The sequence below is a fragment of the Ursus arctos genome, unplaced genomic scaffold (genome assembly GCF_023065955.2).
Source record: "Ursus arctos isolate Adak ecotype North America unplaced genomic scaffold, UrsArc2.0 scaffold_7, whole genome shotgun sequence".
Taxonomy (NCBI): Eukaryota; Metazoa; Chordata; class Mammalia; order Carnivora; family Ursidae; genus Ursus; species Ursus arctos.
Window position 1 is genome coordinate 61,516,961 of NW_026623089.1, and position 25,815 is coordinate 61,542,775.

At 39.4% G+C, this 25,815-nt stretch overlaps 1 protein-coding gene across 1 annotated transcript in view; it reads left to right on the forward strand.

The window, feature by feature from the left end:
* The first annotated feature begins 1,744 nt into the window (after positions 1–1,744).
* The window catches only part of TMEM26 (transmembrane protein 26), a 44,463-nt gene continuing 20,392 nt past the window's right edge, over positions 1,745–25,815 (forward strand). Inside the window, exons 1-3 of the mRNA XM_026504291.4 lie at positions 1,745–1,952; positions 18,244–18,322; positions 24,733–24,846. Of these exons, the coding sequence (XP_026360076.1) occupies positions 1,762–1,952; positions 18,244–18,322; positions 24,733–24,846 (384 nt within the window). The 5' untranslated portion in view covers positions 1,745–1,761. The remainder of the gene's footprint in view (positions 1,953–18,243; positions 18,323–24,732; positions 24,847–25,815) is intronic.

Consider the following 25,815-nt stretch of genomic DNA (forward strand, 5'->3'; position numbering starts at 1 on the left):
GGCAAAGTTTGTAGTACTACGAAGTGGCTGAGCCAGGAATCCAAGGCAGCCAGTTGGCCTGGCTCTAGGGCTCCAATGCCCACACCACCCTGCCTCCCACTGCACTGGTGCACTGTGCTCTTGTGTGTCACTGAATAGTGTGAGGTCACTGGTCACTATGCCATCACCCACAATGAAAAGCACTATGGTAAGCAGTCCCAGGAAATCACTGCTGGGTTTCCTGTGAGATACGGGAGAATGCACGCCCACAGGGAAAAGAAAGCTTCCTGATAACAGTATCAGAAATAACTGGGCTTCTAAGCAACTGGATTTTTTTTCACCTCATGAACACAGTAATCATATAATTCAGAGTTTTCAACCTAATTTTAAGAAAGGTATGGGATGATCGTAAGTTGAATAAACCTAACCAAGAAAGGTATTCCCTTTGTGTTTTTCTCTCAGTTTTACTAATGTGGTCAAAAGAACATCCCTGTTTGGTAGTAATATGACTGGCATTTCTTTATTTCCCTAGAAAGAGGGGGGCAGAGGTACAGAGCCTTAGAAGGCAGTAATTAATATCTAGTGAGATTTCATTAACTTTTAGTTTTTTTATTTTGTTTTTGTAATTACTTTTCCACCTACGGCCTACTATACTGTTTTTTCCATTTATAAGTGATATAAAGTTTCATTTAAAATTATTTCAGTAAAAATTTGAGTTCGTTTGAAGAAACACGTCAAATAAATAGTGGTACAGGCAGTAGGAAGCCAAACAAGGAAACAGAAATCATGAAGGTGCTTTGGGAAACCCTGACTTCAGTTTCCTCTTCACCTTGGATGCTGGAAAGACCAGAGTTGACTTCATTGGTCATTGACCTCAAGGGTGCAGTTCCCAGCTGCACGAATTGCTCCCACAAGTCCAACCCTTGGCTTTACCTTCTCCCTCCTCCCTCACTCTCCCCTCTGCCTTCCCGCCTTGCTATCCTCCAACTTTCAGACGAAATTAGTGGAGGTGGGGGTGAGAGTAGGGACGACATAATAAAGAACATCCCTTTACCAACCCCATGACCAAAGAGTGGAAGTGACCGGGGCTACCCGCTCACTAAATGAGGTGCAGGGACCGCTCTCAGAAAGCCCCCATCTGATTTCCTCTAGCCCCGTGAAGTTTTCATCCTTCAAACTGCGCGGCAACAGCGTTGCTAAAACTGCTTGGACAGCGAATTCTTGGGCCTCCTCCGTTCCAGCTTACAGTCACTATGACAGCTTGTTCCCGTAAGAAGTGTGAGTGAATTAAACTACTTCGGTGGAAAAGCCAGGGAGGAGATGCCACAGATGCGCCCCTCTCCCCCCTTTCAGGCCAAGTAGCACCTCGGCCCCCACTCCAGCCCAGCCCTCGGAGTCGGGAAGTTTGGGATGACACCCCGCGGGGGTGCGATGGCTAGAGTGCAGGGATGGAGCCTGGCTCCCGGGGTTGAGAGGGAGGTGGGCAGCGCGGGGGAGTAAGGCCCCGAGCCCCCGGCGGCGCAGCCCCAGACTCCCTGGAAAGCCCAGCAGTCTAGACCGGCTGGGTTAGACTCGCCCCTCTTTGAGAGTTGTCAGGAAGTTTGGGGGAGGGGCGAGCCGCTGTCTCCTGTTCTCCGGGCGCGGGAGGCTGTGGAGGGACGGCGGCGGCGGCGGGTCGCGAGCTGTCACGTTCCCGCCCACGGGCGGGCTCCGGGGCTCCCCAGGGGGCCCGCGGGGCGCGGGCAGGGGGCGGGGGGCGGCGGGCAGAGCGCGCGGGCCGGCATGGAGGGACTGGTCCTGCTCAACGCCCTGGCCACCCGGCTGCTGTTCGTGCTGCACTCTCTGGTCGGGGTCTGGCGAGTGACCGAGGTGAAGAAGGAGCCGCGGTACTGGCTGCTCGCGCTGCTCAACCTCTTGCTCTTTCTGGAGACTGGGCTCACCCTCAAGTTCAAGCGCGGCAGAGGCTACAAATGGTGAGCGCACCCCGGGAAAGGGAGGGCGCGTGGAGTCCCCGGGCACTGTTCCCCACTCGCCAGCAGCCCAAGAGCTCATCTCCCCCGCAGCCCGCCCATCCCTTACCCGGATTCCGACCCTCTTTGTCCTCGCCCGGAGCTGCCCAGGAGCGCGAGATGCTTGCGCATCTCTGGGACCCGCCGGAGTACCTCGCGGTCCTCCCTACCCCAGGGCAACACAGGGAAGGCTCAGTCGCTGCCCGGTGTCACCCAGTCCCAGGTTGCACAACTTGGAAGGTGTGCAAAAAGAAGGGAGGCGCTTGCCTGCTCTGCAGAAGGGGCTCCAGAGCGGAGGGAGTCGTGGGGCAAGGGATGTCCCTGTGCCCTGCTTTCTGAACTTGGGGTGTGTGGGTGTGTACTCGTTATTCTGTGCGTGCAGGTGTGGGGATGCGTTTCGCTGGGCACAAGCGACTTTTGTAAGAGCTTGTGTGCATAGAACAGTCTCCCGGGGCTAGAGGCCCCTCGAAGCACTTCTGTGCCGTCCGCCCCCTTCAGCCTGGCGCCTGGCAGGGCACCAGCCTCAGGTGCCGCACGTTGGTTCCCTAGGACCTTGATTAATGGAAATTTATCTTGTCAAAGTAGGGTTGCCACGCTGGTGGAGGGACCAGCAAGGGCGGTTCAAACTTCATCTCAACCTGCAAGAACTACAGGCTCTGTGTGATGTTTTATTTCCTCCCCCAAAACTTGAGGGGAAATAGAAGAGTTGAGAAAAAGATTCTTTTGCCATTACAAAGAGTTTCCACCTCCATCCCTCCTCTCCCAGTAGATTTTCATCCAAACTTCTCCAAGCTAGGCCTCTTCCTGTATTAAGTTTTAAAAACAGTAAAACTATGGTCACATAAAAATTCAGTAAAATGTATACTATACATTAGCAAAAAAAACAAAAACAAAAAAACCCAATAAGGCAATATTTTCATATATGTCAATACTTTTAAAAATACCTAATGCTAGAAGAAAATATTATTAGTCAAATCAAAGAATTACATGCACAATGGCATGTATATAGTCAGCCACCGTATTAAGGGGGGGGGGAGACCCTCTCTACAGTTTTAATTTTAAACTGCAAAAGGCTGTGTATTTCGTGACAGTCCAAGGGTGAGAATGTGTTGTTGTGACTCTTAAGATGATGTGAATCTTGCTTAGATTTTCCACTATTGAAAAACTACTAGACTTACCAGTGAAAAAATTATTCAGGTAGAATCCTAATGTAATACAATAAGGATGGGAATGTCATAGCTCCTCCCCCATCCTATGATCAGCTTATTAAACAGGAGAGATTTGAGGTACTTTCCAATGTGCCTTTTAAAAACCTCAAAGAAAAAATGGCATTAGCTTCCCCAATAAGCCTTAGGGTCAAAGAAACAGAAGGGGAGAAAAGCGTTCTTCTAGCAGGTCATAGGAGATTTATTTCGTTTTTAATGAGTAGCTTGAAGATGCTGGGGGAGAAAATATCTTCAGTACCAGGAGCAGGAGGTCTGAGGTTGAAAAGTGTTACATGGAAGCTAGTCCTGTCACCAACCAGCACAGTTTCTGGGAGAAATTCAACCTTAAAAGGGGGACCAACACATTGAGCCCTAAAATATCCTCCCTCGTGTTCCAAGAGTAGACCAGAGGCCTTCACTCATGTTAAGTCAAAATTCCCCACCAGTTATGTAGAAATACAGTAGCCACTTGGAACTTTACGTTCATGTCTATACCATCATTGGCAGCTGATTCTGACTGGTATGCAACTTACAACTATGAGAGGAAGAAAGATTGGGGCAAAAATGGGTGATCAATGGGTAGAATTAAATAGGGAACTGGGGACGTATTTCTGTGTAGAGTGTGGTTTCAAAATCAGAAGGAAAATGGAGCAATGGAGCAATACTTATTTGCTCTGAGGCATTGAGCAAGTTACTTAACCTCTCTGACCCTCGGTTTCTTCATCTATAAATACTTATAGGTTGTTATAAATTAAATGAAATAATATAGTTCATGGCTGATGAATAAAAAAGGAATTTTTTTTTTAGATCTTAGGATTTTTCTCTTTTTTTCTTCTTATTAAAAAATGTCAACTGGACACATTTTCTTTTTTTTAAGTTTTGTTTTGTTTTTTTAAAGATTTTATTTATTTATTTGACAGAGAGAGAGACAGCCAGCGAGAGAGGGAACACAAGCAGGGGGAGTGGGAGAGGAAGAAACAGGCTTCCAGCAGAGGAGCCCTATGTGGGACTCGATCCCATAACGCTGGGATCACGCCCTGAGCCGAAGGCAGACGCTTAAAGACTGAGCCACCCAGGTGCCCCTGGACACATTTTCTGTCTATACAACTTCAACAACTTTACTTGAAGGACTGGCCAATAAACCGTTGGCTCAGAATCAAAAAGTAGAAAAAATTTCTCACCTTTATTTCAGAACAGGCCATGATGTGTACTATATATTTTAGCATTTATTGAAAAAAAAATGTGTTGGCTTAATATCTAGATTAATATTTGAAAATAAGCAAAGAAAGTAGTAGATTTGGCTTATAAAATTTCAGGAACAACTGCGTCTTTGTAAATGATCTAAATAGAATTATGTGATTAATAATGCTTTGTTCTTCTGATATTACTAAATGCTTTGTTCTACTGAGCCTGCAAATGTGGTTATTTTTGTGGTGGACAAAGCTCACACACTATTCTGTCATAAGGGAAAAAAAATCAGAAGATGGGATCCTAAAAAAATATAGAAAATTATAACATGATATAATTGGTATAATGATATACCATGATATAACATGGTAACAATTAAAAAGTATTTGATTTGGGATGTATTTCATTTCTGGGTTGACATTTTCTGAGTAGGGCAAGGCATGATTTTTTGTTATTTGTGAGTGTTAAAAAAACAACAACAGTTTCCATCAGGAAATCAAGACTGATGAAGTTAAAAAAAAAAAAGCTAAGTAAATATTATGACAGTATCTAGATCTCTCTATAGGGAAGTGTCACTATATAGACCTATATGCAGATCTATATGTCATATACCTTTTGATCCATTGGTCTTATATTTTGGAATCTACCCTATAGAATCCAAGGTGATCATATGTAAAGACATATATACAAAAATATTAATTTCCATCTTGTAAGTAAAAAATAAAGCTAAAAACAACATGATTATCCATCAATAGACTGGTTGAAAAATTGTAATGTATCCATACTGTATATATTTTGTTGGTATTAAAAATAATGAGCTAGAGTTTAGCTATTGACCTAGAAGGATGTCTGTGATACGTTGTCAGGAGAATAAGGTTACAGAGGTATGTATATTATGGGCTAATTTTTTAAAGGACTTGTCAAAGAATTATCCTCTGTATCAGTTGAATATATTATCCATTTACAAATTAAGAAGAAGAAGCAAGTGAAACCTTCCTATACTTAAAATCAATCAACGAATCAAATAATGCCTGAATGGTAGATCAATCTCCGTACACACAGGAGGTGAAAATTTCTTTTCTGGAACATCAGATCCATGAACCTCCTTTAGGCTACTCTGGTCTACTTTGAACATTGTGCTTTTTACTAACATTTGCACCTGGCCCCACATAAATCAAACCCACAGAAATCATGGAACGATACATTGAGCTACAGAGGAAAATGTGAAAAAAATTTCCTGAAACATAGGAAACATATTACACTTGTCAAAAGAATGTTTCTTTAGCTATCTTTTGGAAAGGAAACATGGAACTTGTGTTGCTGAGCTGTCCGGGGACAGCAACATTATGTCAACACTAATAACTTGCAGTTGGAGAAGTTTAATTTGTTGGAATCCTATAGGATAGAGAAGGTAAGCCAATGACACATCCCTTGTTAAGCCCAAGAAATGTGTGCTGGTAGAATCTGCTCCTTTTCGCCTGGCATTTATTAATTTCACATGCACATTCACTCACGTTCCTGTAAGATGGAGGCGAGTATCACTTGCTTTACTGTTTCTTGATTTTATTCTCTGTTGTCCAGGTAACAATCCAATAGTTCTACGAATTACCATTTAGGTAAAGTCAGACACAAAACAGTGTTTCTGTTGCTGATTTGCCAATACCGATAAAATATTCCTCAGGGGTTAGAAAAATGACCAAGATTGTGATAAGTTTGAAGACTGTTCACTTGAAAGGAGGTGGTATCTATGAATAAATAGAAATCTAAGTTGGATTTATGGGCAAAAATACTGAATTTTAAGCACTGAGCTTTCCTCATCAGAATTTCAAGAATATGGGGGCGCCTGGGTGGCACAGCGGTTAAGCGTCTGCCTTCGGCTCAGGGTGTGATCCCGGTGTTGTGGGATCGAGCCCCACATCAGGCTCCTCTGCTATGAGCCTGCTTCTTCCTCTCCCACTCCCCCTGCTTGTGTTCCCTCTCTCGCTGGCTGTCTCTATCTCTGTCAAATAAATAAATAAAATCTTTAAAAAAAAAAAAAGAATTTCAAGAATATGAGATAAGTATAATTGAGTTAATTAAATAGCTCACCTACTTGGTCACCTTTCTTCTTTATCGCTCTTTCCTTTTTCCTTTATTGAGCTTAATCAAATGTCTAAATTAAAATTATCCAATAAGTACATATGGTATTATGGTAGATGCTGAGTGAACAGGCAGAAGAAAAAGAAAACTAACATGTTTGAGATTTAAAATAAAGGGTAGTATTCTGATTAAGTGTTTAAATATGTGGGAATAAGAATAATTATGAATATTTAGCATTTGTTGATGCCCAGGCTCTTTCAAGTGTCCTACACTGATTATTCCAAGTGATCCTGACAGCAGCTGCAGTGATTTTCTGTTTCTCTGTTTTCCCCCATTTTTAGATGATGAAACTGAGGCGCAGTTTTAGATTTTAGATTTCAGATTTTAGATTTAAATTTTAGATTTCAGATTTTAGATTTAGATTTTAGATTTTAGATGAGGAAACTGAGGCATTTTATGTAGGATCACTGAGCTGGCAATTGAAGGAGCAGGGGTATCAAGTTTAGGGACTCCTGGGTGGCTCCGTCGGTGAAGCGTCTGCCTTCGGCTCAGGTTATGATCCCAGGGTCCTGGGATCGAGTCCCACATTGGGCTCCTTGTCCAGCTGAGAGCCTGCTTCTCCCTCAGCCTGCTACTTCCTCTGTGCACTCTCTCTCTCTCTCTGACAAATAAATAAAATATTAAAAAAAAAAAAGAGTCTAACGGTTTAGAGGAGAAAGGATGTGATGAAGTGAACGGGGGCTGGGTAGGGTAGGGAGAAGGGCCATGATGGCCTTTGAACTGGAGCAGGAAAAATGGGTAAGAGACAGGAGGGCAAAGGCTGTGTAGTTCAAGGACTTCCTGAGGGAGGTGAGTGTAGGAAACCTTGAGCAGGTTTCCCTGGAGGAAGCACGCAGCCTTATCCGTCTTCATTCAACAAACATATATGTGGAACGGTTGATAGGTATTCAACACTGTTTGAGTGTCAAGAATACGGAGGTGAATAAAACAGGTAAAATCCCACCCTGAAGGAACTCACATTTTAGTCCAGGGACTCAGAAAAATAAAGAAGTCAATAAGAAACAAGTGAGCTAATAAGTAACAAATGAGCGATGAGAACCCTGGAGGCCTGCTTGCAGTTACAGAGATGAGGGGGCAGGGGGAAGATTCCACTGGGCGGTCAGAGAAGCCGCGCTGGCCAGGCAACATCTGAGCTGAGTCTGTTTAGAGAGGAGGAGCCAGTGTGGGAAGAGCCAGGGTGATGAAAAAAGAGAGAGCGAAGGGCCGAGTGTACCCTGGACATTTCTGACATACCCCCAGAAGACAGATAAAACTGCCTTGCTTTTCTCTTCTTCCTTGTCTCTACTCTTCCCCATGTCCTTTGCCTCCAAGTGAAACATTCCTTCAAAATTTTATATTGTTACCATATCTCATTTGAAACACCATGTGTTAGACAATGTCTGGGTGGCTTCCAACTAAAAACAGGAAAGACAAATTAGGAATCAGAAGACATTCTATCCTAAACTGATTTCAAATTCAAACCAATTTTGTAAAAACAAAAAAAAACTCAATGAAATCTGTGTTGAATACTCAATTGTATTTTGAAGGTTCAACAGCAGAAGTAGAAACCTAGACTTGACAGAAACCGTATGAAGCCTGACCTTGAACAAGTCTCGGGTAGTATAGGAGAACGCCTTTGTCTGATGTCATTCCGTAGTGTTTGACAGTATGTATCTTCCGTTATCAAAATTGTTTACAAAAATGCCAGTGAAACAGTCGGGAAATAAAAGCACTCTTCTGCTGATGATCTTTTTGGCTATCAGGGAGGATGAAATGAAGGGATTTAGAAGGAGGGCTTGTGATTTCCATATGGCCAACTTGGGCAATGGAAATTTCTCCCAGCAGATAGACTATTTCTCCCATTGTTCGCACTTGCTGTCCAGATTTCTTGAAATCTCTGTTTAGCTTTTAAGTTATTCTAGGAACACTTTCCACTGTGTATTGGATTTATCAGCCCTGTCTGCAATGTGTATCGAGAGTTTTAGCTTGTCTAAGGTCACAACTAGTTATACTAAATCACATATTCACTGTCTAAATCACGTGTTGTTTGTGTGTATGTGTTTTATGTCCTGAGCCTTGAGCTCAATGCACAAGGATGACTTAGGTTTGCATCTTTTTTGGAAGCACACATTGAATGTTATTAACAAATGACTTTGTTTTTCGTGATCTGAGTCATGGTTTAGGAAGAAGAGTCTTATCTTTTTTTTTTTTTTTTTAATAATGATTTTTTATTATATTATGTTAGTCACCATACAGTACATCCCCGGTTTTCGATGTAAGGCTCGATGATTCATTAGTTGTGTATAACACCCAGTGCACCATGCAATACGTGCCCTCCTTACTACCCATCACCGGTCTATCCCATTCCCCCACCCCCCTCCCCTCTGTATCCCTCAGTTTGTTTCTCATAGTCCATAGTCTCTCATGTTTCATTCCCCCTTCTGATTACCCCCCTTTCTTTATCCCTTTAGGAAGAAGAGTCTTATCTTAACTTGAATTAGTACTATGCTTCACTCCTAAGAGTTTTATTTCACAATGGACTTGGGATCAAAGCAATAATTAGGTCTGCATTTAGAATGGGACCCCCAGGAAACTGAACCATTAACTGAAAGTGGATGCTTTTTCCAAGATTATGTTCAACGGAGACATTTAGAACTAAAAATTAAGGTTCTAATATTTTGTAACTTCTTATACTTGACAAGGAGAAAAACCGAGTGCAAATTGGTGTGGGCAGCTCCCTTGAGCCGGTATAAATACATCCCTCCTTCTCAATTTCATGCATTTTTCCTTCTCATGCAGTGCCATTATTTGCATACAGCATCGGGACAAATCTGAATAGTTTAACTTCTTTTCCAACAATGGAAATTTCACCTTTCCATCCAGTCCCCTCCCCATGTGCATGTCCCTCACTACCCCAGAAGTTCCTCTGACGTACTGGTATCAGGAGAGTTAGAAATAGGGGATATAAGTTCGTTTGTTAAAGAAAACCAGTGTTTTGCTTTTAAATAAAATAGGGGTTTTTATATGCATGTATCAAAAATGGACCTTTCTTTGAAAGTCACAGTGAAGTAATATTAAGGACGTACAGATTGTTAATATAAAATGCCAAGGTGGGGACTCATTTGGTTTCTTTTCTCTGAATACGAACCTACGGTAGTTGTTTAGGGAGGGGTGTTATATTTTATCTTCAGTTCGTCCTATTGATTTCAAAGAGACTGACTTAATGTTGTTGGCTTATTAGAATAAAAAATTAGCATTCCCCAGGGGGAAAAGTCGTCTCTACCATCAGCGTTGCTGCCAGCCCTGGCTGAGTCCTTCAGTATTCCTTCCTTTGCTCTCTTATTTCCCTGATTGAGCCTCCTGTCTCACACACCTGTTTTAATCTGCCTCAAATAACCTCCTAATAAATTGTCTGTGCCATTTTCCGACAGTCCGTTAATAGTAGTGATGAGTGTGACGATGAAGGTGATAATGGCGATGGTGACAAAAGGGGTGGACACAGTTATCAGTTACTGAGTACTGACAACGCTGGCCTGCTTTACCTGCCTTATGTCAGCGATCCTCACGATGACCCTCCCTAGGAGATCGTTTTTCTCTTCATCACCATTTTATGATGAGGACACTGCTGCCCAGCAAGGCTCTATTGCTTGTCTAAGGTCACAACTAGTTATACTAAATCACAAAAACAATTCCTAGCCTCTGGTGAGCGCTCACATTTATTGAGCTAGGAACGCACATTGCCCGCATTACCTTATTCGGGCCTCCCTACAGCCCTGGAGGTACTATTCTTGCTTCTACCGGCTCAGGAGGAAGCGAAAGCTCAGAGGCATTTCCATCCCCATCCCAGCATCCGACTCCACCAGCTGATTTCTTGGGCTCTGCATTCACTACACAGATTGGGTTTTGTCTGTGGAAAATACAACTACATAGATTTTTAGGATCAAGGATTCCCTATAGCGGGAAAAGGGTCAAAGTAGTTTGCCTTTTTCAAAATTGGGGTGACCTGAAAGTGAGCACTGGGATGATTTTGCTTAGAACAGAATGTGGAAAAGTGCAGAGTACACATGGACACGGCTCAGAGACACTCTCGCGCAAGCAGGCATGCTTGGAAAGCCAACACAGGGTGTAGAACAAAACAGAAGAGGGGGAATCCTCGAGCGCTTTATTTTTGGTCCTAAAGTGAAGAAACAATCTCTTCTACAGAACAGAAATAAATACCACTGTCTTTTATAGAATGAAATGAGTTACAGCATTACATAAATAACATCCATCATGCATTCTATCCTCTCAGAGACCATTACAATTCCTGTAGTCGTTAGCACTTAAGTTCACTTAATCATTAAACAATCATTTATTGTACTAAGTGCTATAATGATGTTCTTGACAGAATATAAAATACATGCAGCTATATGAGAACAGGAAAAAAACAACACCCTGAGAACCAAATAATTTCCCACAAATTCAGTCCAAGACTGCGGAATAAAGGTATGATCATTACGGTCTGCTTGTTAGACAAGGAAAACTTCTCCGGTAAGTGATTTATGTACTGGCCTTCGTAGTGGCTGGGGTTTTACAGGAGTGCTGAGAGGAGAGAGAGAAGAGCTTTTCAGATTGAGGGAATAGCATGATAGCGGTACTTAGGGTTTTAGTTGGAACCAATTCATTTAAGAAGATGTCATGATTTTCTTTGCCTCAGAAATTTTGTGAGAAAAATAGTACATAGATCCTAAAATTGATGCATATTTTGTTCCTACAATTTGTTTGTCATACTGAAGCGCACTGCTGTGTTTTGAATGTGAGCAACCTCAAATTTAATAAAGCTCACTCTTGCCTTAGATATCCTTTTGGAACATTTTAAGTGAAGCATCCAGTACTAATTTTGCCTCCAGTTTATATCATAATTTGGGAATATGACTTTATTAGAAAAACAACGGGCAATAACAGACAATGAAAATTACAATGAAGAGCCCTACTATTCCCCTTCACAAGTGATATCTTGGTAAAACCTAAATGTGGGCATTTGTTAAGGGCTTTCAAAGCCTAAAGAATGGGCATTCCCGGCCCATGTGAAATTCCTTCCAGTCTCCTGTGAACTTGTACTTCGCCTGCTCTCCCAGAAGATCACGGACGCGACAAACCCATCCTCTGATTTGGGCACCTGTTAAGACAGGTTCACCTCTTATCTGATTTTCCTTTCAGAGGGAGCGCTCGTGAGCTTAGGGCCAATTGGTTGTGGCCTCCTCCCCTCCCTAAGGGGCAGGCACAGGCAAAGGCTCTGCGCAGGGAGGGTGTGCTGCTTAGGAAGACAAAGGGGTGGGTGGTGTCTGCGGTTGGATTCGTGCCTTCCCAGGGGTCCCGGGCCCTGTGTTCTGCAAGAACACCTTCAGGTGTCTGTGGGAGCTCTCCTGCTGGCCACTCTTGCCGCCGTGGACCGACACTAAGCCGTTGCTGAGCAGCCCGGACGGAAATCGCGGAGGCTAAGGCCCACTTAGAGAAAGCAGTCTGTGTGAAAGGAGGACAGACAGTCCTTAAACTGTTAGACACCATTTGGGGGCTCATGAAAGGGTATCTTGACCTAGTTTCTTGGTTTCCATGAAAATAGGCCTATTATTATAAAGTGCTCTGGAAATTTTATTGAGGACACTCAAGGCAGTTTAACGTGAGACTGTGAAACTTGGGTCTAGCATCCTTACAACTCCAATCCGCCTTTCTAGCGTGGGAAATACTGAGGAATGAAGCGCAAATAAAATCGTGATCCACACCGATGTTATCTTGGAACAGTAGTTTCGCTTCGCTTAAATATTATCTCTTTTCAGATGTATGCATGTGATTAGAAGACTAGAATCTTCACTGTTTGCAGAGAGAAAATTCAAACCGGGTAGTGGGGATATTATGGTTAATTTTTCTATTTCCTTATTTATATTATAATACGTTCCTCAAAAGAATGAGGCTTACTTTCTCAATAAGAAAATGATAATTGTCATTTTTAGAAAAAAGAAAATGGAACGCTCACTTTAGACTAACGGTGAGCTAAACAAAGTAGATAAGGTCCCTTGGAGGGCTAAACTGCCACATGTCGGGACACAACCATTTTGTGAAAAACATTGTAATTTGTTGAAATGACAACTTTGTATGATAAATAATATTTTATTTTTGGATGAAACAAACAAAAAAATGAGGCTAGCTCTTTAAGAGCTCAGGGCAGTGTCAAGCAGGCAACAAGACCTTTAACATATTTGATTAGTAAACACATGAGTACATAAATAGAGAAAAAAATCCTTTAAGATGTTGCTCCCGCCATGTGCTTTAGTGAGAACCAGTGGGTTGGATAAGGGCTTTGGTTTAAAAAACAAAACAAGGGGTGCCTGGGCGGCTCAGTCGTTTTAGCGTCGTCTTTGGCTCAGGTCATGATCCGGGGGTCCTGGGGTTGAGTCGCGCATCATCAGGCTCCCTGCTCAGCGGGGATCCTGCTTCTCCCCCTCCCTCTGACTGACGCTCTGCCTACTTGTGCTCTCCCTCTGTCAGATAAATAAATAGTCTTTTTAAAAAATTATAAATAAATAACAAAACCAAAACCAAACTTCTGTGGAGAGAAAGAATAGCTTTTGAAAGGTTTTAATTTGAAAAAAAAAATAAGCAAAATAATTTGTCATTAAAGCATTAATGTTGGGCACCTTTTGTATTCTGACAGGATAGTGGTAATTGGTATCATAGTATATTTGCGTCTCTAAGGCCAGATAGCTGATTAGTAATAGGGTTTTACACATTTTATAAAAATTCCCCGCTTGGATATGTTTTATGAATTTATCATAAGTTTATCAGTTTTGTTAGCTTATTAATAAATAGTATATCTTATTTTCATAAACAAGTATGTTTTGGATATGTTTTATGAATTTATCATAAGTTTATCAGTTTTGTTAGCTTATTAATAAATAGTATATCTTATTTTCATAAACAAGTATCTAGAAACCTGATTTAAGTTATTTCTGGGTTGGCTAGCCCCCTCTATGCTATTAGACTTTATACAAAGTACTTAGCTCTGACTTACTTCTGATGCAATTAAGACATAAAGACTGGAGTAAAGTTACATGGCAGCTCCTAAGGAAAGGCTGAAATTTGATTAGTTACACAGAAAAAGGTAGGATCAGGCCTAGTTTTTAATTTTTAGAGTTCAGATTCTCCTTGGTTCCAAAACTAGAATTGCCCTGACACCACATGATCAAGAATATGGCAAACCTTCAAACTAATAAGTAATGGCTAGAATGTCACCTTGGAATATTAAATCTTTCATAGTAGCAAAACAATATTAAACTCATATAAGAACAGAATAATTAGTTTCCCTCAGTAAAATTTCTGATAAGAGTCACTTTATGGCGATATTTCAAGAAGAGGTTTCTAGTCAAACCAGCAACAGGGTGTCAAGAACATAGAAACTTTAAATCAGCCGGGGCCTTATCAAATCAACAAATATTTGTGGGGAACCCACCTTGTGCCAGGTGCTGTGGGAGGCGCTGAGGGCATAATGATGAACACACAGCTTTTGTGCTCATACTACTTACAGTTTCTGGGAGATAGTTAAGTGGCAACGAACACACACGTGCACATCTATAATTATAACTTTTGAAGATCTAGAAGGCGAAAGTGAAGCGTGCTATTGGACAAGTACAACAAGGAGATCTCATTTAGACTGGAGGCACAAGGAAAGTTCTTCCACGGGGTCTCATACCCCCGATGTGAACTACGAGAAGGAGATAATCAGGTGAGGAGGGGGGTAAAGAGATATTTCAAGGAAGAGAAATACATGTGTGAAGGACTGAGTTAGGAAGGTACGTAGGTTTTCTCCAGAACTGAATGAAAAGCAATGTTATGGGAGCACGGCGAGGAAAAATGTCAAGCAACGAAGCCCAAGAGGTAGACAGGGCCTTGACCGCGGCATTTTGTGGGCCATCATGGGCAGATGGCCCACGCAAACCACGACCGGATGACAGGAATTGCCTCCACATCAAATGTGGAGTTAGGGATAATGACGTCCTCAGTGGTGCAAACCATTTCCTTGGATTCAAGATGTCTTAAATAGGTTTAGTTTGGGGAATTATAGTTTGAAAATAGGATTGATTGTGAGTTATTTGAAGAAACAGCCTAACCTGGGATCCTCTGGGTCCTCCTTGAGTGTAGGTACCGAACATGTAGCTGTGAGTTTACGTGCAGAGCTGAGGCTCGGCAAGGCAGCGGCGCACGTGTGTTGGGCCATGCACTATCAGGCCCATGGCACGCACTGTCTCCTCTCATCCTCGCAACCGTCCAATGAGCTGGATACTTCATCGCCATTTTATAGACGAGAACATGGAGTCACAGGGAAGGTAGCAAATTTCCACTACCTTGGAAGATGTACCTTGGAACAGATGATTCAAATCTGGGTCTCTTAGGTTTGTGTAGTAATTCCTCACAGGCCACAAGTCCAGGAGCGTACTTGCTACTGGATCTCCTGAAATGGGAATAAAAAAAGTCCTTGTAGATGCCAGTACCCTCCATTCCCTCCACTTTATTCATAAGTTCAGGCACTCAAGCATTTCAGCATTGTCTTAATAAGCATTTATTAAAGACTTAGTAAGACACCTGATTATCACTGAGAATGAGAAGAAAGAGGGAAGGGATATAAATATACATAAGACAGAATCTGCCTTCAAGGACCCCGTATTAGGAAAGCTAAGGCTTATATACACATAACCATGAAATAGTGGAGAATGTGTTGGGTCTCAAGAGAAATATAAGCTAAGATTAATTCCTGCTATGCCTCTGAAATACAGGTAGGATGTTGATGGGTAGAGAGGCAAGAGGAGAGCATTCCAAAGCAGGCAGTCATAATTTGGAGGGACATTTCCTCTAAAGTCATTTCAGAACCTCTCTTCTCAGATTAATCAAGCTGACGGAGCAGGGAGCACTTTGTTCTTAAGAGGGACTAACGGTCAAACAAAACATATGTGATACGTGGCTGAAATGTATTCCTCATATCCAAAGTAGAATATATTTAGACACGTTTTAATACTTCCCTAGATAAGAGAGACTTCTATTTTCTTCGTAAGGTTTGTTGTTTTAATTTCAGCTGTACAACTACCATGGCCGGCTACAGGGGAGTTAGAGAGACAGGAAGGAGAGGAGGAAGTTCCTGATGGTGATCTGCTATCGATCACTTTGGCGTGCTCTCCATTTCACCAGTAACTCTACCTGGAAGCCTCCTGAAATTCCAGCAAATCCTCTCTGGTGTAGGGTTAAGAGGGTGGGACATATGGGGAGAAAGGCTATGGACTGAGTTGAATATGATAAATTCCTGAGCTTTCAGTGTGATTGCTTCTTTCTACCCTCTTCTCACTTATGTCAAAAAAGACTATGAGGACAGATTGAAGTGAGGGGAACTTTGTAGAAAACATTTTGTTTTGTTTTGAGGATGTGGTGCAGGAAGAGAAACGGGAAGTGGAAAGACTAGAATATGGAGGCTTTGAATGTCAGATTACGGAATTTAGATGTTCTGTAGCAGGTAACATAGAAAATCTTGGATCTTGAAGTTTGTTGTTTTTGTTTTTAAGGTTTTTTTTTTTTTTTGACATAACCAGATTCCTAAGTAGAGGAAATACCTTGAAATAGGATAGTATTTTCTTTTCCAATTATAGAAATAAGTCTTATGCGTAGAAGATATTAAGGGTTGTTGTTTGTTTCATGTTCAACCTCTTTCAAGAGTTATTATATATTCAGTCCATGCTTTCCCTAGATATTATTGTAATGGTATTTTTAGGGGAGTCGATCCCAAACTTACTTCCGAGAAACTTGAGAAAATTCCAATCCAGTCAACATTTGAGGTACCCGAACAAACATTTACATATTCCAAATGTCCTTGCAACTGGAATTCATTTCCTTTCTCAATCTCACAAAGGAAATGCTCTCTCCTGGTGTTTCCCTTGATATGTAAGGTCAAGGAATTAATTTTCCCTTTTCTTTTTAAGAGTATGTTCAACATGGGGGCTTTTGCTATCTCTCTGTCTCCCAGCCATCTTCTGAGTCAGATTTCAATAATATCATGACCCATAACTTTTCTTTCAAAATTAGTTCTTTGCAGGAAATCAAAGCTGGAGGAGTGTCTATATTAAATATTGATTTTTTTTAAAAAACTCTCACTTTCTTTTGTCCTTTCTTCCTTCTTTCCAGAAGTTGAAAGGCAATATTAGTGAAAGGGTTAACAGCCTTGAAAAAGTCCATTCTAGATGTTCTCTTCCATTTAAGTTTGCTCACTTTTCTCTCCTGGATTATATAATATGGTTTTAATACCATTTCACTCAAATAATTCTATTTGTTGAGCAATTAACATTTCTATTTTTCAGGTCAATTTAAACCATCACATGCATATACTAAAAGTAGTTTAATAAAATTATATTAACTTACAATTTTTTCTTTGAGATGGCCTATAAAGCAACAGTCCAATCTAAAATGAAGTGTGATCTTAAGAAATAAATTTGGAAAGTATATTATTTTTATCTTATTTCAAATTTCTAAGGGCATATTTTCATTGTATAATGTCCTATAAAAATACTAATGGTGGTTATCTATTATGGAATGCCCACCTCTGCCAGGCACTGCTTTACAGAAAGTATAATAAAGACCTCTGTGAGATAAATGTGACCAGTATGGCCTGAATTGTGTCTTCCAAAAACTCGTGTGTTGAAGCCCTAACCCCTAGGGTGACTCTATTTTGAGACAGAGCTTTTAAGAAGTTATTAAGGGTAAATGAGGTCATAAGGGTAGGATCTTAATCCAGTAAGATTGGTAGACTTTTAAGAGGAGAAGTGAGAGACAGAGATCTGTGCACGCCCAGGGGAAAGGCCATGTGAGGACCCAGCAAAAAGGTGGCTGTCTATAAGCCAGGAAGGGAGACCTCACCAAACTTCCAACCTCCAGAAGGGTGAGAAAATAAATTTCCATTGTTTAAGCTACCCAGTCTGTGGTATGTTGGTATGGCAGTCCAAGCTGACTAATACAGTGACTGTCTCCATTTTGTGGACTAGGAAGCAGACAGAGCCAGTGGCAAAACTGGTATTTGAACCTAAATATGTTTGACTATAAAAGCCCACTCTTCGGACTGCCCTCTGAATTTTGAGCCAGAAAATAATGAATATAGATAGCCTTTTAAAACAATACCAAGCACTACATCTGTTGTTGTTTGTTTGCATTTTTATTTCTACTAGGTTTAGCAGATACACACAGTCAGTTGATATTCCTCATTCCTGGTCATTATCATCTGATTTTTGTGTTCTAGCAGGATGTTACTATTTGAGCTTTCAGAATTCTAGGTTAATATTAAACCATGTAGCCAATCTTCCTGAAATTGCAATGTTGAAAAATCCAAGAAGATTTACTATTGCTGTATTTGCTTGTTGTAAAACATAATAAACACAAAATATCCAGTTTTTGCCTGAAACTAGTTGGCAGTGTCCCATTAAACCATATTAAAATTAACTTCTATTAATTGGATTAGAAATTCAGTGAGAATGACAGCTGCTAGTGCCTTTTGCAGTTACTTTGTTTCTCTATAATCCATATGGCAGAAATCACATAATACTTTTTTCCCTATTGAAATAAACACTTGAGATAAAAAGGTTTGACTCGATGTGATCGGGGTATGTGTATTTGTTTTTCTTTTTAAAAAAATTTTTTTTCTGTAAAAACTGAGAGATCTTTTTCCCTCTCTTTTACAGGTTTTCACCAGCCATATTTTTATATCTGATTAGCATTGTTCCATCATTATGGCTTCTTGAAATGCATGATGAGACCCAGGTATGTCCCTTTGGAAAGTAAGAAAGTGGAATATTCATCAGTAAACTACTTTTATACTATAATCCAATTTATTTCAGAAATGCACTTCTCAAAGGAACCGGAGTTATCAAGAATTGAATAAGTAAGAGGCCATTAGCAAAAGAAAGTGAATTCATGATCTATCAAAACCAACAAAAATGTTACGTTTGTTTAAGATTTAAGATTACATAATTAATTAACAACTTATGTTAGAGATCTTGTTCCTAAGCACCCCCGGCCCCCAATGTGCTAGAGTTTACATGGGGTAGGGGAGGATTGTGTGTACAAATTTGGTTTTAAACTTTGCAGATTCAATGAGTTTCTGTATTGTACTACGAATGGGCAGGGCTCAATAATCTAGCATCCTATAAAATGACATTTTTAAAAGTAGCAAAAACTAAAAAGAAACCCCATTGTCCAGGCTCTGCTATGTAAATGCAATCAAACTTGGAGGGGCTATTTGAAACAGTCTGTCTTAAAATTCAGGCCTTACAGAGTACAAAAGATTCCGTTTTGAGGGTCCCATGAGCTGTTTTAGTGAAATAGGAATTCTACTCTGGAGCCAGACACGAAGGGTAAAGGAGAGCAGTATGAGACTCACCATTGGGAAAGGTGGGCTATATGTATTAGGACCACACTGACTTAAAAGATAAACAATGGCTTCCAATGAGAGTCCCTAATCTATAGAGAGAGAAAGAGCTACTAATTTTTAAGTGAGTTGCTTCTTACATGGGCAACCCTAGGTAGCAGGATCGGGACTGGATTCACAATTTATTACTATTAATGCTCCCGCACAACACTGCAGAGGGCGGACTCCAGCAGATTTCAGCCTGGACCTCACATCTTCTGGGCTCAGGTTTCGGGACTATGTTACAGATAAGCTGTAGTTACGATATAATATTATAGTACTGATACGGTGCATTAGTCAAGATAAGAATTTGCCCCTATACAGATTTCTTTGCTGTGGTTGGTCATTTTATAGTAAAGTTAAGCCTCTGATGTATGTTTCAGATATTCAAACCTTATCTGGAAAATGCTTGCTCCAAATTTTAGGCACACACAGGGGAATTTAGCTCTGTGGACTATTTGTAATTCCACAAGCGCATACCAGTAAAATAGGCATGAAGAAAACGTTTATCTGCTTTAAATCCCCTATTTAAAAAATATTAAAGTCATAGGCTATCTCTATGACTGTAGCAAAATATTTTTTTAACACTGGATTGGCTGGTTCAAGTTATCATGGTTTTTAAAAATCGTACCATAAGGAGTTAGGGGACTGTTTCAATTTCCTAACTACTTACTACTTTCAGGGGTATGGAAATAAGCTCTGGTGATTTGAATCATTTCTTTCCTTCGCATCCAATTCGATAACATGACTATCATCCACAATAACAATTCATTTCCCCAAATGCTTTTATAATATAAATGCGTTGCACAGTTAATTGATATACAGGTCAAATCCCATTACAACAAATAGCATGCAACCAAAAGCTCTCTTTTTAATAAAAAAAGATTTTTGAGCCCCAGGCAGTACCTCTCTAATTTTCATACTACAAAAGAAATTGGACCTTTAGTAGTAATGGATTTGACTCATTTTGACACTAAGAATTAAAATGAATGCCCAAAGATTGAATTGGGCAGGGTGGGCAGAGATGGAAGTAGAAACAAGCAAGAGAAAGGGAGACAAAACAGTCTTGGAATTGCATTTAAAGAAATGAGAAATAGCAGAATAAAGGAAGGTACAGCAATTCTCTTAGTCCATTCGTTTAAAAAAATTTGGTTTTGATAATAACAACTTTTCCTTATGTAGTCCTTTCTTTCAAAGTATTTTCAAATACATTTTCTCCTTTATGAACTCAGCAACTCCGTAAGTTAGGCATGGTATATACATTTCTATTTTAAAGAAGAGGACCCTGAGACTCAGAAAGGCTAAGTAATTTTCTCAAGGCCACACAGCTAATCAATAACAGTTCTGGGGCTTAACACCTAGGTCTTAAACCCTACTCTGTTAAACCACACTCCCTTTCTCAGTTTTGTGTTCTATGTTTTAGAGGAGTTCTCATCCAAATCATCTGATCTTTTTTCATGACAGGATAGTAATTTAATTTCCTTTCACATTTTCCATTTATTCTACATCCTAAATGTTCTAACCTATGTCTTGGCCTTAGGAAAACATCCTGACCTATCTCATTAGGACATTCCTCCTAGGTGATCAGTTCTGTACCTTCATTTCTGCATCTGGCTAGGTCTACATGACTGGAAACAAGATGATTATGACAACAGTTATGACCGTAACTCTTAGGTCTACTTATGAAGTGGCACGATTAAAACAATGGAAACTTTCTGGTCTTGATGGTGTTAGGGTCTGGTTTGACCCAAAGGAATATTCTTGAAGCTAGTAAGAATTTTTAAGACACAGCCCATGAAAAAGTGGCTTGTTGGTACCCAGATCATCTACATTAACGCACTATACAATGCTAAGTGGAAATAATAGTACCATAAAAACAATACAAGTCAGGTTACGTTGTAGGAATCAAACCAGTTGTTCTTTGCAGTCCTAACACAGCTGCCACTTAAAGGAAAATCTCATCAATTTGTAACAAGTAGAATTACAAGAATGGAATGGGACTCAGGTTGCAATATCATAATATGGACCACAAAGCTATTCGCCACTGCAGGGCAGATGACTTTTTTTTTTTTTTTAAATAATCGGATGTCTATGGATTTTTAGTGCTAAGGATGTAAAAAAAAAATATCAAGGTTACCACTTTTAATAAATAGTCTGCTTTCATGCCTATGGAATAAAGTGGCCAAAATTGTTTCCTCTTGCCCATTTGATTCTCACAAAGATGCAATGAGGATTTGTTGCTTGATTCTAAGATTTAATTTTTTATCTTCATTATCTTTTCCTGGAGCCTTAGCTGTACAGGAAAAAAAAAAAGGTGCAAACAGCTGGATTTTTGCTATTTAGAGATATGGTACATGGCCATTTTTCCTAAGTATTCTTGTCATTTCACCCATAACACTAGTTGTTTTGATGGAGAATAGAAAAAAAAAATAGCTTCTTGACAGACTTTCTTTTTACTTTTTCAAGTAGCTTATAGAATGATTGATGCAGCATCCAGAATAATTAAGAAAAGTACATTTCTTACAGCGTTAGCATTTTTTTAAAAAATAGTTTCTCTCTAAATCCAAATATGTGACCATAGATACACGGTGGTGGAGGTGGTGATGGTAGTGATGTGTGTATGTGTATGTTTCAAAAGTATGTTAGCCCTGCAGATGTTTAAAAAGAAAATCAACTTTTTTTTTAAAACCGTTTGTGAAATAATCATTAGTTACACTTACATTTTCAAGTGCCACTTTTTTCCTCTCTTGTATACTTTTTCTCTACCTCGGATTCCTGGCATCTGGATAAAAATCATGCACAGTTCACTTGTAGAAATTTACATACAAAAAGGGAAAAACATTTAGTTTGCGTCTTTGTCAAATTTTCCATAAACCTAAGTTGACCTCCAAACTGACACTAAAATATATATTTTGATAGAAGAACATGTTAATTTTTTTGGTTGTTTCAGTGCTTAACAGGCAAGATTGAAGATAATTGGATTACCTACTTAAGCAAATGGCGTTTTAGATAAAGAGCGTTCTGGACAAGGAAGAAACACTTAGAATGGATGTTTTTTGACCAGGATCATCCATGTTTTAATGCTGTCATTGTTGATTTGTTCTACAACTGGTCCAGGGTTCAAGAAAGGAATACCAACTGTCACTCCCTGAATTGTACAGCTCTCAAATACCAACAGCATTTCTCACAGAACCAGAACAAACAATCCTAAAGTTTGCATGGAACCAAAGACTCTGAACAACCTAAGTAACCTTGAAAAAGCAAAGCAAAGCTGGAGGCTTTACAATTCCAGACTTCATGTTATTACAGAGCTGTAGTAATCAGAACAGTATGGTACTGAAACAAAACTGGATGCATAGATCAATAGATCTATGAACAGAACAGAATAGAAAACCCAGAAATAAATCCGTAATTATATCATCAGTTAATCTTCAACAAAACAAGAAAGAATATCCAATGGGAAAAAATAGTCTCTTCAACAAAAGGTGCTGGGAAAACTGGACAGCAACCTACAGAAGAAGAAAACTGGACTACTTTTTTATATCATACACAAAAACAAATTCGAAATGGATTAAAGACCTAAATATGAGACCTGAAACCATTAAGTCCTACAACAGAACACAGACACTTAAATTCTTTGACATCAGCCATAGTAACTTTTTCTAGATATGTCTCCTGAGGCAAGGGAAACAGAAACAAAAATAAACTATTGGGACTTCACCAAAATAAAAAGCTCTGCACAGTGAAGGAAACAATCAGCAAACTAAAAGGCAGTCTATGGAATGGGAGAAGATACATGCAAATGACATATCTGATAAAGGGTTAGTATCCAGAATATATAAAGAACTTAGAAAATTCAATACCCAAAAAACAAATGTTCCAATTTAAAAAAATGGGCAGAAAAATGACAGGAAAATTTCATTAGCATTTTAAGAAGGAATCCTAAATGGCATGTATTTTCACACCAGATCTAAATGTCTTATTCATTGTAGTCTGTGGTCAGTCATTGGAGGCAAAGTCTCAGGGTGTGGTCCAGATACAGTCATTAAGTACTAAATATGAAGGTGAAGAGGAATTCAGTGACTGCACGTTTTAGTAACTGCTTTAAAATGCATTGAATTGGGGTACCTGGTTGGCTCAGTTGGTTAAGTGATCGACTCTTGATTTTGGCTCAGGTCATGATCTCAGGGTCTTGAGATCAAGCCCCATGTCAGGCTCCATGCTGGAGCCTGCTTAGAATTCTCTCCCTCCCTCTCCCTGTGCCCCTCCACCCCTCTGCTCACAAGTGCTATTTAAAATAAATAAATAAATAAATAAATAAATAAATAAATAAATAAATAAATAAATAAAATACATTGGATAGCATAAAGAAAGTGAATGATTTACCCATATTTCTTAATTCTCAGCAAAAGGAATACAGTAGTCCCCTCTTATCCATGAGGGATAAGTTCTAAGTTCCCTCAGTGGATGCCTAAAAATGTGGATAGTACCAAAGTCAACGTCTATACATGTGATAAAGTTTAATTTATAAATTAGGCACAGCAAGAGATTGACAATAACTAATAATAAAGTAGAATGATGTACTATATAAATATGTACGGTAATGATGTACTATAATAAAAATTATGTGAATGTGGAAAAAGAAATGGGCAGAAGACATGAAGAGACATTTCTCCAAAGAAGACATACAGATGGCCAACAGATCCATGAAAAGATGCTCATTGTCACTCACCATCAGGAAAATACAAATCAAAACTACAATGAGATATTACCTCACACCACTCAGAATGGCTAAAATCAACAACACAAGAAAACAGGTGTTGGCGAGGATGTGGAGAGAAAGGAACCCCTGTGCACTGTTGATGGGAATGCAAACAGGTACAGCCAATGTAAAAAAACAGTATGGAGGTTCCTCAAAAAGTTAAAAATGTAACTACCTTATGATCCAGCAATTGTACTACTGGGTATTTACCCAAAGAATAAAAAAACACTAATTCAAAGGGATACATACACCCCTATGTTTATAGCAGCATTATTTACAATAGCCAAGATATGGAAGCAGCTCAAGTGTTCATAGATAGATGAATGGATAAAGAAGATGTGCCTTATATATATAAAATGGAATATTACTCAGCCATAAAAAGAATGAAGTCTTGTCATTTTCAAGGACATGAATGGAGCTAGAGAGTATAATGCTAAGTGAAATAAGTCATTCAAAGAAATACCACATGATTTCACTCGTGGAATTTAAGAAAGAAAACAAATGATCAAAGGGAAAAAAAGAGAGAGAAACCAAGAAACAAATTACAGAGAGCAAACTGATGGCCACCAGAGTAGAGGTGGGTGGGGGAGTGGGGGAAATCGGTGATGGGGATTAAGGAGTGACTTGTTACGATGACCACCAGCTGATGTATGGAATTGTTGAATCACTATATTGGAAACCTGAAACTAATATAATACTGTATGTGTACTCACTGAAATTAAAATAAAAACTTAAACAATTCTACAGCTCTGCACAATGAACTTGGAACATCTATATCCTCATAGACTTGTGGGAAAATAAAACATGTATAGTTGACTTTCTTCTCATATTAACTGAAAAGTGCTTTTCTGTTTTAAGACTATAATCTGAATTTTGTAAATATTTATGCATATTGTGTAAATCCACATATCTACTCATAATGTCTTAGATAACTGAAGTCATTTTAAATTCTACATATTGTGGAGTTTTTTTTAACATACTGCTTTTTTACAAAATTCTTAGTATTGCAGTAGCCAATCTGAAGGAACGTCACAAAATACCAGCAACAAAGAAAACTTCAATCAAAGTCTGATATCAAGTGAACAAGCCAGTGGAGCAGATGATCTCATTAAGACGGTGAGAGATTTTTCCACTGTATTTTAAAGGATCTAGCGAATCGCCTTTTCATTTGGTGAGGATAGCATGTTCTACATCTTTCAGCTCATTCTTTCCTAAGGAGACTTGCCAGTTGTTTAATTGCTCAGGAATTTGCAAAATAATTGTATTTTTATATATTAAACACATTTAATATGCATAATGGTCATATATATCTTAAATATATTAATAGATATACTTAACTTGCAGCATTAAGTAACCTTTAATACTTAGGTCAGATTGTATATGCACAAGCGAGATACATATTATTTATGAAGGAATGATATACTTAAAAGACTGGGATCTGGCCTATATATTTTTAGGTGTTTATATTAATAAAATACGGAAGATTTCCAGCCAAAATAGAATCACTTCTTTGTTCTTCACTTGCCTGATATTTGTCAAGCTAACCATGGCCTATTATAAAATGGTATATGGGAGAGACTCAAGGCCCAGACCCTACCAATGAGCCACATTTTCAACAGATTATTGATTCTAAGAGGTTTAATTGAATTGGCCTTGGATTCTAATTCAAGCTCCAATCACAGCTGACTGATATCACTTTGAACTAGTCACTTAATCACTCTGTATCTCAGTTTTTCATCTGATAATTGAAAATATTAATATTCACTTTGCTGATACGCTTCCTGTAAGAATCAAGTAGGATGTATGGGAAGTCTCATAGAAAAAATATGGAACACCGTGCGAATAAAAGATCGCTGAGCTTCATGCACGGCTTCAGTCAGGTTAGCATCCTGCCTTGTCTTTTATCCTCCCTCTACCTCTACACTTGACATCAGTAAGTAATCAAGAGGAGTAAATAGATTTTGCACAAACGTACTTAAGTTACTTGTATAAATCAGTTGCAATCAACTATCTAAGCCACTGGAGAACTACACTCCTGTAGTCTTTAAAAGATTATAGCCTCTAAGGGCCAATAATATATTTTAA